This window comes from Chelonia mydas, chromosome 5 (assembly GCF_015237465.2).
Source record: "Chelonia mydas isolate rCheMyd1 chromosome 5, rCheMyd1.pri.v2, whole genome shotgun sequence".
NCBI classification, from domain to species: domain Eukaryota; kingdom Metazoa; phylum Chordata; order Testudines; family Cheloniidae; genus Chelonia; species Chelonia mydas.
The window spans coordinates 125414858-125428908 of NC_051245.2; the positions used below are offsets into that span (position 1 = coordinate 125414858).

General features: G+C 41.1%; 1 protein-coding gene across 1 annotated transcript in view; it reads right to left on the reverse strand.

Annotated features, from left to right (window-relative positions):
* Window positions 1–14051, reverse strand: part of DGKQ (diacylglycerol kinase theta) — a 180324-nt gene that overhangs the window by 65257 nt on the left and 101016 nt on the right. Inside the window, 3 exon segments of the mRNA XM_007056846.4 lie at window positions 4618–4674; window positions 11781–11859; window positions 11861–11935. Coding sequence (XP_007056908.3) covers window positions 4618–4674; window positions 11781–11859; window positions 11861–11935 — 211 coding nt within the window.

Here is a 14051-nt window from a genome sequence, read left to right on the forward strand (position 1 = left end):
CCTTTAGGCCCTCCCACCCCCCACAATGAAGGGGAGGGGGAGAGAAGGGAAGGGAGAGAGTATTCCTTGGCAGCTGCCCCAGTGTTGTCCTCTTGGTTACTCCCTGGGAAATCTGTGGGTGTCAGATACGCTGAGTCCCACAACAGGCAGTAAGCAGCTCCCTGGAGACAGCTACAAAGTATGGGTGTCCCAGTGCAAGGGGAATTTCTGGGGTCACAAGCTCTTCTTTTCCCTTCAGTCCTCTGCATCTGCCAGCAAAAGTAATGATCTTTCCACCTGTTGGAAATACCAACAATAAGCTTACACAGAGAGCAAGCCCCCTGTGTACAGGGGATGACACCTCCAAACACATTTTGCATACTATCCCCATCTGCTGCCAGGGACAAATTATACCTAAGCATCTGGACTGGCATAGGGGATCTAAGAGAATCTGCAAACAGGACAGACTGAGTGAAAGTGTGATGGCAGTCTTAATTTATTAATTCATTAAACCAAATCATAAAAACTGTAAAGCTAAAATAAAATCAATCGATCAAAGAAGACAGTGTGTGATGCTCAGAATGTCTTTATTCCTTTTCAAAAGTCACACACTGACAATCCAGACAGAGGAGGAGGTTTGAGCTTTGCATCACACTAAAGCCATCAACCTGGCTGAAGCTCTACTCTGCACAACAGCATCTTTCAAAAGATGTTTGTTACTCTTAAGTGTCAATGGGAAGTAGCCTCGGGAAGAATGGCCCAGTGCCTAACACGATACACTGTAAATCCCAGTCTGTAATGAACACCCTTTGAGAATAATCACCACAGAGTTTTACCTGTTGTTTGGGCAGCAGGGGGTTCTCATCGCTAGCTGTGACCGACAGAAGACTTAAATGAACAAAAACACCAGGGCTTGATCATGCAAGCTGCATGTACCCTCAACCTGCCTTGATTTCTGGCACACAACCAAAGGCAGAGTCTCTAACATCTTTATGTTCTGGGATCCCTGCAGATCCAGGAACTAAGAGCTCAACATAAATAATTTTTATTTTGAGAATTATGGAGATCTCTCTTCTGGGGATTTGTTACATCCGTACGATATCATCCAAACATTAGTATTTCCATCCTCTAAATCGCCAGTTATGAAGAAATATTAGCAATGATGGGAAATTAAAGCCTGTTTTGTTGTTTGTTTGCCAGACTAGGACTGTGATTCTTTATGTTCAGCATCATTTTCAAACACGGCCTCAGCTAAGAACAATGTGCGTTGTCTCTAGGAACACAGAAATTGACATCCTGGGTATCCCGTCTCCAGTTATACTGTATAGTTTAACAGGTACAACCCTCTGTGGGAACAACTCTTTTCAGGTTAGCTTAAACCCCTTCCCAAAAGACATGAGCTAAACAGAGAAAAGGGCCTCAAACCAGAATAAAAGGCTTTCATGACGGAATAAGAGTAACCACACAGGGATTACGTTCTATTGGTTAAAATTCACACTTTAGCTTATACCAATATAACTTTCCTGTGTAGACAAGCCTGTAGATGCTGCTTTATGTCCTCAAGTGTGAGGGTTCAGATCTCTTCCCAAACTCTTTTAAAAAATATTTACTATTGTAACTAGATATCTGTGCTACCCATCTAAAATATCCTAATTACCCCTGATAAGTTCTTGGCCTCAATAATATCTTGTTACAATAAGTTCCACAGTTTAATAACGCATTGTCTTAAAAAGCCTCTATCAGTTTTAATTTTTCTCCCTATCAATTCCATTTAATGTCCCCTTGTTCTCACATTATGAGAAAGGATGAACCAAAGATCCTAATGTAACTTTGTTTATAAACCATTCTTTATTTTGTACACTTTTTATCAAGGTTCTCGTTTGTTCCTTCTCTAACGAAAATAGCGTGTCATACAAACCAAAGTCGGCCAGACATCCTTTCACATCCTAAAAAATATCCTGTGTGTTATTTTTCACTGCCCTTTTTTTTTAAACAGAGCTGTATCTGTGACGTAAACTGAGAAAAACACAACAGCTACATCTTTTCTGGAAGATAAATAGCAGGCTAGCTACCATAACTGTAAAGGTGACCACCATTTCTAGTATCATGTTCCCTTGCACAGTAAATGTCTGTGCACTCTGAAAGAAGAGCTTGACTTGAAACAGTGATGCAACAAATTTAAAGATCTCTCCTGCAAAGTCAATGAGTGGATCTCTCTCGACCTGCAAAGTCAATGAGTGGATCTCTCGACTCCTTGGGCTACATACAGCAGTGGGCAGGATCAGCTGTAGGAGGAGTAAAGCCTTACTACCTGGTATCAGTTACACTAATATCTGAAAGTGTGAAACCAACGATTAATCAATACTTCCCACTGAGCACAATGCCTTTGTCTTCAATAGAAGCATTAGAATTTCTCTCCTCCTAACACAGTGCTCATCAAAAATCATGGCATGAAAGAGAGCCAGTTATACTGGAACATCTGTATCCATTTATGTTGTGTTAATATATAGTAACGGGAAGCAATTCATTTTAGTACAACCACTTTATTTAAACCACAGGATTAAAGATTCTTTGCATTAGTCTTTGAAAATGTACAGCGTGTTCCTGTTCTCCCCAGTTTTACTGATTGACACTGTAGAGAAATATGTGTAAGGAAAAACAAAGTTTAGAATCTCTTTTTGAGCACAAAGAAAAGGAGTACTTGTGGCACCTTAGAGACTAACCAATTTATTTGAGCATGAGCTTTCGTGAGCTACAGCTCACTTCATCGGATGCATACTGTGGAAGCTGCAGAAGACATTATATACACACAGAGACCATGAAACAATACCTCCTCCCACCCCACTCTCCTGCTGGTAATAGCTTATCTAAAGTGATCATCAAGTTGGGCCATTTCCAGCACAAATCCAGGTTTTCTCACCCTCCGCCCCCCACCCCCCCACAAACTCACTCTCCTGCTGGTAGTAGCCCATCCAAAGTGACCACTCTCCTTACAACGTGCATGAAAATCAAGGTGGGACATTTCCAGCACAAATACAGGTTTTCTCACCCCCCCCCTTTTTTTTTTCCCAAAAAACACACACACACAAACTCACTCTCCTGCTGGTAATAGCTTATCCAAAGTGACCACTCTCCCTACAATGTGCATGATAATCAAGGTGAGCACAATGTCTTCATCTTCTTGGTAAGTCCGTATAAAATAAGGCGTACTGGATTAACAGTGTCAACCAAGCCATCTGAGATACCAGGATAGACATCTCACTCCCTTTGACAGCCACTGATGGAGAAATACCAGCCTCAGTCAGTAAGATATAGAAGTAAAAACAGGTGCTGGCACATAAAGGATTATTCCGCTTTGCTATTTGAAAAGCTGCCCACTGGAAAATGTGCAAGTTTATTTGACAAACCACAGCTGGTCACAATCTGATCCTACAATATGGAAGTATGTGGGGTGTCATAAATTGTGGTATGTGGTGGAATCTCCTTCCTTAGAAGTTTTTAAGGTCAGGCTTGACAAAGCCCTGGCTCGGATGATTTGATTGGGGATAGGTCCTGCTTTGAGCAGGCGGTTGGACTAGATGACCTCCTGAGGTCCCTTCCAACCCTGATATTCTATGATTCTATGAAATTCCTCATAGTCATCCAGAGAGAGTGAAGTTTAAACCCTATTTTAAAATAAAGGGGACATACTAACACATTTGAGCACATTGTCAGAACTATGCTAAGTATTGATCTGGAATGGCCCTTGTCACATGGCAATTTCCTCAATAGTCTTAGATCTTGAAAGAACATGAAGGGGACACGGAAGGTTCTTTCTTTCTTTACTTTTTCTTCAATCTACTTTTTCGTACTAGAGCCATTTATGCAACCACATCATGAAAAATGTGAAGATTTGCTGGTTTTAGTCATTTATTCCACTTCCTTTTATTTTGTTTTAATAAACTGTGATTGACTATACTAGTCAAGAAAATGAGATTAATAATAGCTAATATCAAACACAGAGCAGTCAATGGGTACAAAAACTGTACTACACACTTGCCAATGGACTTCAATCCTGACAAACAAACACCACTATATTTATTCTTACTGGGCCTCACCTGAGCAGAGGGTAGACCTCATTTTACTTATGTCCTTGGTAAGATTTGAACCCAAGTAGCCACGGATGAAAAGCTAGTGCTTTAAAGAAATGTACTGCCTGCCCTCCAAATCTATCACTTAACATTACCGGATCATTAAATACAAACACATGATTTCTCAACTGCTATTGTGAGAGATGCCTAGCTGTGACTTACAGAGAATACTACTTATAGAAAGCAATTAACTCCAGTGATACTGACCTGTGGAAAACACCTGGAGAGAAGGTTGACTGCAATGATCTAATGAATACCATCACCTCTTTTCACTAAAATGCTGAAGTGGATTTCACAGAAGGGCCTATCCATTATCACTTCATATACATAAAGATGTGCTGACCCAATATTGAATACACAAGATCTGTAATTACCATTAGAATGCAATTGTCTGACCAAAGTGAAGCTTTATTTAGGAGTACTATTCTTCATAAGGAAAATCAGGTTACGCTAATATAATAAAGGCTGTGTTGAGCCAATATTCCCAATTTACTAAAATTTGACTTACTTGAATCTGTTGAAATCACTGACCCTTGTGTTAAGCCATCAACATCCTCATCTTCATCTGTGGAAAGAAAAGTTTCAAGGAGAAGGTTACCTTTTAATTGCACAAAATAATAGTTGAATCTTATTTTAAAATAGTTTAATGGAAGTAACAAAGACAACAAAAGTCACAGGGGGTGCATACACTACAGCAACAACCACATTTCCTCTTCCAATACTTAGCTTTTTAAAACTAAAATCACTACCACAACATCCCAATGAATGTAGCAGTGTAACACACACTGACAATAAGAATTAACATGTAACTACTGTGTGGGTCATAGCTTCAAATTCTCTCTCACTGATTGTCTCAGTATTACTATTTGCAAATTTCATCAACCTGTCATGTCTGCCCATAAATTAAAAATATACTTTCTGATCATAAGTTTTAAACTACGACATTGTAACAGGAATCAGAGTATTAAATGGTGTCCGATCAGATCTATCGATTTAATAAAAATAATTCTAGAACTGAATAGTTGCAAATAACACAAGATTTTGTTTGTCCAGCTCTAGAAGAGAAAACTTGAGTTGATTTATTACTTAAAACTGGGAGTCAGTGTATTAGATGATATTTGTAGTTTATATATTCAAATGTTTAATGTTGGCAAAATAATTAAGAGGAAATGACTGACCTGTGATTTTGCTTCTCTGAAGGTATCATCCTGACTGAAATCTCACTCCTGTGTCTCGCTTCTCTAGTGCAAGACGGATGGAACTTCCTCTTGACAGATTTCATTCTCCAAGAGCAGCAATAGCAAGGTGGAACACAAGCCAGACCACCATACTGATAAACTGTGTGGAGGCCACGTGTCTAACTGCTGCCCTTGGAAACCTCCAATCAATTACTGACTGTGATTGGCCAAAAATAAAAAAAAGTCAGCCAATAAAAAAATGATTAAAAATCTGACTCAAGAAGAGACGAAAAAAAATCAAGGCCCCCAAACACCGCTTCAACAAAGATAAACCTCCAGGATTTGAGGAAAGGTGGGTGAGTGAGTGAGAGAAAATCCTGATATAATGACATCTTCAAAGATGCAGAATTACAGGTCAGTAATTTTCCCTTCTCTAAAACTACCATTTACCAGAATTCTCACTACTGGAGAGTAAACAACTTGACAGATCTCTCAGTGAAGAGTTATAGTAATGTTGCAACAATTAAAAAAAACAAGTTCCAGTCTATTTAACCCTCCCTTGTTACTCCTCCTCCTCTTTATGTTTATGTAGGTCTTTTCCTATTTTATTACTGTAACCCCCACCCAAATGTGTTATGTCTTTATAGGATTGTGTGGTCTTGCAGCTTTGACAAATTGTAAGATTACATAATTCTCTTTGAGATCCCATGAAGCATGTGGCATTTTGGAACGTATACAAGCTATAAGTCATTTGCCTTTTGGGGCTTTCCATTGTTTGGTTTTATTATATAAAAATCAATACAAAATTAATCACCATACCAAAAGGCCAATGCCAACAGTGTTACCAGCAATGCTGTTTTGGAGATTATGGTTTTTAAATAAAGAAGAGATCCGACATTTGCCCGTCACCACCATAAGTAACAACAATAGCATCCTGCACGATTAATTAGAACCAAAACTCGAAAAAGTGTATAGCATCAATACAGGACAACTCCAAAGAAACAAAACAGAGCTTAGACTTTCTTTCTTGGAAAGTAATTATGGAACATGGAAACCCTAAAAGAGAATTCCTTCTGGACTCCAAGCAAAAACGCTTTGTGAAAGCACAGAGAGTGCAACGAGCCTGCCTTATGTACGTCTGGGATGGAAATATCCTTTGCTGTGATCAAGCCTTGACAGGCCAGCCACATCACAGCCATGCAAAAAGCTAACAGTTAGAAAGGGCTGCTTATCAAGTCGGTGCAAAATGAAAAAGTGTGATGGTCTTTCTAAGGCATTAGTCAGCTCTAGTTAAAGATCTATGGACCTCTGAACCTCAAGGATTTAGAGGAGATGGGCATTCAGGCATTGGAAACAGACTAGAGAGAACAGGGTCATTAAGGTGGAACTTGAGCACCTCTAGAGGGGAGCCTCAAATGAGTTTATAGCAACAGCTTATCCTTAGGCGATTTGGTATAGACAGGAAGGAATGCTTTCAGGGCCTGAGGCTTGCTCACTCAGATACAGTTGCTACCACCACTGAAATGGCCATTCACGTAAGAAATTAAAACTCCTAGGAACCAGGTGGTTCAAAAGGAGCTTTCCAGACTGAAAGGAAACAAGAGGGATGGAAGGAGACACATCCCCACAGTCACCAACAACAGCCTGCAAATACCACTCTCCCCGGAGGAAAAGAGTTGGGAATAGCTCCCTGCGCCCACTACTTGCCACAGCCCCTACACCGGTCTGTCCTCAAGTCCAGAGGGAGCGGAGCTGGCATCTATACCCCATGCTCCTGGGCCTGTCACCCACGCCAAGGGAAATGAGCAGGAAGGCTCTGCACTGTCAACAAGGAGTTTGCACAGGATTTTATATAATGTTTAAGCAATTTAATATCTACCCTCGTATATCAAACTGTGTTGGCAGGTACGTTCCTACTGGGGGCCAGGCAGCAGGCTCCGGAGCTGGGATGCACTGCGACACCATGGTCTCAAATGATGATATGAGGCCAGAGACTCATTCTGAGGGGAGCAGCTTTTACCATGTAAAACTGCATTGAAAACCACTCTTGCCTGGGCCAATATAGTGCTGTTATGATAACTGAAATTCCGTCACTCTTGAGCTTTGAACAGACCTTGATACAAGAGGTGTCAGTGGAAAAACATATAGCACCATCCTCCGTCAGCAAATGGGGAAGGTAGTAGTAATAAAAGACTGGAAGATTCTTGTTTAGGTCGGAGGTGATGCCACTCACCTCCAGCATCCCACACTGGAGGAAGAGGTGAACCGAGCAGCCACTCCCCAATCCAGAAGACATTCAGAAGGATGCAACACAGATTAACTCAAGCTGACTGTGATCATGTGGTCTTTACTTGCTAGGTCTAGGATGAGGAGGAATAACTTGTGAGAAAATGCCCACTCCGGCCTCCCAAAGGCTTTCCCAATACACAGATTGCCCATTTGACTCAGGACCTCCTTTTGGAATACTAGGTCTCTGATCGTCCTTAGCAGATACATGACTGACCTTAACAGAGTAACTGGTGAATGGCTACTGCTGGAGAGGCCAAATTCCCTTGGTGTAGAGTTCCACTGTGTGAGCTCCCTAGACTATACAGGAGATAGCCATGGCCAATACAAGTTACGGAGGTGGTGTTTGGAATTCCTCATTAAAAACTGTTCCTGGACAGTCACCAAGTCAGACTTGCCCAGAGGGTCTCTGTTATTCAGGGGCAATGTAAAAAGTCCCTGTATTGCTTGTGCTTCCTTTGGTGTCTCAGCTCCAGAGAGGTTAAACTCAATGTGGAGACGTGCTACAGGTGTTGGCCAGGAGAGCCAGCATTTGCAACATGGGGTGAGTTGCTGCCTCCTGATTCTGACCATTGCACCCCATCAGACGGGTGATGCATCACACCTGACCCCTGGCAGGAAGGCTGGACATGAGCTGGGTAGCAGGGCTTGTACGCATTCCAATGGTCAGTCTGCGGTGAGTTGAGGTTTTGGCTGAGTTACCACAAACTCTGGTGACTCCCACTCTCCAGTGGTGACACAAGCTGATCTGACACCCAACTGAATGAGGCCCTCCATCAACCACCAAATGAAGGAACACTTCACTGCCAGCCTGGCAGAGTGGCCCCAACTATTCCCAAGCATTTAATGACCATCCTTCCCTGAAGGCTAAACAAGGAACTAGCAGTGCAGCTCTCCTGTAACAAAACAGACATCAACAGGGCTTGAGAAATGCCCATAATATGCACACGAGCCTTAGAAAGACCCACAGCACATAGCCAGTCCCCCTTCTCTAGGGAAGGCAGCTCCCAGAGTGACCATCTTGAATTTTTCCTTGACCAAATAGGCAGCTCCCAGCCTCCTCAGTCAGGAAGGTCCTGACCAGCTACCGTGGCTGTACACACCCAGGATGCTTTCACAAACCCTTTAGTCCTTGGTGCTCACTGACAGGGAGCGTGGGACCATTCCATGACTGGTGTTGATGCAGAGTGCTCAGCTCAGTGGGGTACTGAGCTGATGCAAAAGCCAGCTTCCAAAGCAGATTCCTTAGCCTTCCTGGAAGAAGGGATCTGAGAGACGAGTTAAAGGTCCAAAAGTGCAGAGTGACAACTGTCTCCTTGGCACTCAACGATGACACATCCACCTGCTCCCCAAACACGTTATCTCCAGTGGAGGGTAGGACCTGGGAGTTGTGCTCAGGGCTGTGGGAAGAGCTCTGACCATAGAGGTGCCAAAGCCCGAAGGCAGGCAGCAGAATGCTGCATTCCAGGGTGAAGAGCACCAAGACAATGCCCTGAGCCCCAAACACTGACTGGAAAGTACCATCAAGGCACTGAAGTGTTCAGAGAAAAACAGGGGCCGACTCGCTGACCAAAATGCTTCCAGCAAAAGCCCTCCCATGGCCATTATTCCGGAGAGCCAGGCCTGACTGAATGACAGGCACTCTACTGCCGTGCTTCAGAAAGTCTGGGGAGAAGAGCTGAAGCAGCAATGGCAGAAGCATAGCTCCTTTGCCGACCAGCCAAGAAGAAATGTCTGGTGAGGTCCAAGGCAGCTGTTCAGGTTAGCAGGCGGCGCGCAACCTGAGAGGGGAGGGTGATTGACTGGCTCGCTCGCTCTCAACAGCACAACTGCTGCCTCAGTGATCAAAAGTCTTTCGAAGTCTGGGGAGCTCTACCAATCTCATGCTAGGGAGCCGAGACCCAGGAGAGAGAATCCTGGCAGCTGGGTGGTATCTCTACAGAAGAGACTTTTCAGAGACTGACTATATATCCTTTGTCTACATGGGCTGGAGCTGCAAAACATGGATCTGAATTTCAAACACCCCAAAGTTTGTGTTTTGGTTTCACTTATGAGAGTTGAAGGAATCATCCATAAAGTTCATATCCAAGTTCAGTTACTACTAACACCTGCCCCCTGCCAAAGGAAAGCGGCTTTCAGGTCTGGTGCTGTGGTGGGGGCCTCACTGTTGGTTGTTGGATGTTCTGCTTTCTGCGCTTTGAACATGCAGATTTAATGACATGAAATGTACCCTGTTAAAATGTACTCAGGCAACTTGAATTTGGGTAATGCAACTTCGTATGATGAGCATATATAATCCTAAGTATTAAAATGGAGAAAACCTTTGTCTGTCACTTAATGTATACAAGCTAGTGACTAAAGCGGCAATTGTTAACATACTAGTCTTTCCTCCACAGAGATCTGGGTTCAAATTTCACTTAAAGATGACCTGCAAATAAGGAACAATGAATATTAAACTTGTGGTTTGTTTTTTTAAATGATGTATGAAGGCATCCTGAAAGGATGACCTCACAAGAGGAAAAATTACGGAATATTGAACTAGAGGATTTTTAATCAGACAGTTTTAAAGTCTGGTTTTTGTTCATCCCAATTTAATGACTAACATTTTGAGAATGGAAGACTTTGTTAAAGATTAAATGACTAATAATATTCATCGTCTGAGACCCTGAAGAAGCCCTCCAGCAAAACCAGGGAGGTCCAGAGTAAACATTCCTGATATTTCTAAAATAAAAAACAAGTAGGAAAAAACCATTAAAACCACTCAATTTTCCAGCACTTTATGTACATCATAAAAAAGCAACAAAGAGTACAAAACCAGTTATTAAAAACCACACATTTGCAGGTCACTTTAAGTCATAAGTGAAACTAGGTTGGATGGTCTTTACCAGTTGTGTTTCACTGCATGGTTTTTGTAATATAGATAAATGTCCACTAAAAACTAGCTTGTCTCTGCTCAAGAGAGGCTCCAATAGTTGAGAGAGTGTAGGTCAGGATTGAGGTCCATTACCAGAGATGCTGGGGTAATATTACAGCTTGTGCATGTATTACAGATGACTCTCGCTAGTGATAGCTATTAAATATCTATCTTCATGAGTACCAAGATACGCTCAACTGTTCAACACCACCACTGTAAACTAACGTCCAACTTCTCAGGAAGCTCTTAAGGAAACAAGTTTCTAACATTTTAACCTCCCAAGACTGGCAAAGTTTGGTGTGTTTATCTTCCCTTTCATTCTTAACGTACAAAAATAATTTCTAAGAAAAAAAGATAAGTTTACATTTGGGATGTTTGAAATTTAAAGCACAAAAAGAAACAAGGCAAAGGCATAAGAAAAAGACTTGCTCCTGAAAACTAAAGTAAATAAGTAATACATACACTAGGTGGCAGCAAAACGTTATCCTACAAATTAAATCCCTTCCACTTGGAAAGGGCAAATGTTTAATTACAAACAGGGAAAGCAAAATATTTCAACTAATAAAAAAAACCTAACATGAGTTGCTAAATAAAAGTAGCATTTATATCAATGATTGCTTATATCATCCGCATCAGCATCCTAGTTAGTCAAACAAGACTCTGGTCTACAGTTTCCACAATATACACTACAACTGTTAAGTTACTACATGTATGTGAGGTGGGGGGTAAGAAATGTTTGACCAAAAAAGGTGCTTAAAATGCAGTTTCTTTCTCCTCTGCCCCCCCGCCCTTCCCTTGCATATGGAAATTTATTTTTCCTATAATGCAGAAGTGATATACCTGCTGCTTCAGCTCTGGAATAATAGAAGCTACAGGTTAAGACATGATTTTGCTCACAAAAAAAACTGGTCCTCTCCTTCACAAAAAATGTCCTATGTTTGTAAATATACAATCATGTTATGTGCAAGTTAGAACTAAACTTTCTTTAGAACATGTTATAGCAAGAAAACCAAGGTGCCTACATATTTATGGTCAAACTCAGTAGAATTGATGCCAAATAGTCAAGCAGAAACACGAATTCAGGCTTGGTATTCTATACAGCAGGCTCTGTATTTAGGATCCATATCAGGTAGCAGAAGCAGCAGCCTTAGCTAGTAACAGATTAATATTACATCCTCAAAAAAGACATACTACATGATCAGCAACCTTAAAAGATTCAGTTAAATACTGACGTAAAACACAGTAACTCCACCTATTCAGCACTTTATTGGATACCATTTTCAGAGTCTTTACCTGGTTCTGTTTGCAGGCTCTCTGATATTCGAAAACAGTGCATTTTGCTGAAATTGCGAGAAACTAAACACACACAAATTCGGAGGAAGAATCATATTTCTTAATCTTCCAAAAGTACATTCTGGTGGTACAGTAATGTAGCAAGAAGCATGAGCCTATAAACAGAAACATCATTAAACACTTGTCAAACCTCAGACATTAAACTTGTAAAAAAAATTAACTCACTATAACAAAATAGGCAGTGGCCTTGCAAACCATGCTGGAACAAATTCATACTTACTGTAAATTGGTCCATCTCCTGTGCGATGAATGGAGTTGCATCGATTTATATCAGGTTTGATTTTAATTCACTATATTTTTATTGACATAACAGTGAGAATTCTTAACATGTGACAACATTTTTTAAAATATTAAAAACATATTCTACTGAAATCTAAAGTTTTACATACATTGACGTAAAGGAACAATAGTAAGACTGTTCTGCATCTGAACCACAGATTTTGCATTCTAGTGGTATTCACAAGTGGGAAGATGATCAAAACATGGACAATTGTGTTATAAAAAATAAGTTATCCAGTAGGGAGTCGGGGCTGCGATTTCTTCCTGGGGTTTTACTTGTTAAATTCAGGAATTGTCCTTTCTGAAGCTTATGTCATCAGCCCAGACCCTTGAGTAAATTTCTGCCTTGCATTTATTCTAGAGACCATCTATTATCCTTGGAATCAGGTTATGGTAAATACATATTACAAACTGATGAACAAAGCCAATAAAAGAAGTTCACAAAAAAAATTAAAAAAATTTAAAGAAAAAATAGTGATGTGTAATTTCAGTTATTTGTTTTTTAAAAGTATTTTTGAATATCTAAATAATTCAAATAAAATATACCTGAAACACTGAATAATTGTTTAGCCTTAAGATACAGGTAAGTTTGCTATTGTAAGTTTTAAGACTGAGTGTGGTAATTCAAAAATACTTTTGTTTTTAATTATTAAATTTATTTTTCATTTCCTATCCCCTAATGCTTTGTGTGTTATTTCTAGGCACTGTTTCTGCATTTCACCCTCTTGGTGACTAATGATGCATTCAATGACCCCTATCTACACAGTAGGCTCTATATCAGTTTTAAGTCTATAACGAGTTTTGGCTCTCTTCTGGATGAGAGAGAGCATATAAAGGTAGGATACTTTTATGTTGTATGGGAATAAAACATTAGCAGTACAAAGGGATGACCACAAAATCAAATACACGTTCAGAAATGTTGGGAACAATCTCCAGGGTTCAAAAACATTCCATGCTGAAAGGGAACACGAGCAGGTTAGAAAGAGGGATTCTATGTAATCAGCATAAATTTTTGTTTCTTTTGTGACAAAGTTCCTACTCTACCTTGGGTCTTGCGCTTATTGGCGGATTTGCTCGTCTTGGAGCTTCATGGCAGCCCTCAGCTTGGCACTTTTTCTGAACCCACAGTCCAGGTCAACTCCTCCTGTGTCTGACCAGGAGTTGGGAGGTTTGGGGGGAACCCGGGCCTGCCCTCTACTCCGGGTTCCAGCCCAGGGCCCTGTGGAATGCAGCTGTCTAGAGTGCCTCCTGGAACAGCTGTGCGACAGCTACAACTCCCTGGACTACTTCCCCATGGCCTCCTCCCAACACCTGCTTTATCCTCACCATAGGACCTTCCTCCTGGTGTCTGATAATGCTTGTACACCTCAGTCCTCTAACAGTCCGTGTTCTCACTCTCAGCTCCTAGTGCCTCTTGCTCCCAGCTTCTCATATTCACACCACAAACTGAAGTTAGCTCCTTTTTAAAACCCAGGTGCCCTGATTAGCGTGCTTTAATTGATTCTAGCAGCTTCTTGATTGGCTGCAGGTGTTCTAATCAGCCTGTCTTAATTGTCTCCAGAAGGTTCCTGATTGTTCTGGAACCTTCCCTGTTACCTTACCCAGGGAAAAGGGACCTACTTAGCCTGGGGCTAATATATCTGCCTTCTATTACTCTCCTATAGCCATCTGGCCCGACCCTCTCACACTTTTTACAATTCACATCAATAATACAAGGACTAACTGGTAATATACCGAATGTGTGAGAACCACAAGACAAGAAATGGAATAGCAGCCGTGTACTGAATGAAGAAGCATCAGTTAACTATGCAGTGTTAGTACCCCCAAAGAATCCTGTTAAGACACAGCATTAAGAATTCCTTAATTTTATCCACTTATTTTAAAATTCCTCCACTTTGGAGACTAAAGGAAACAAATCCCAAACTTACTTTC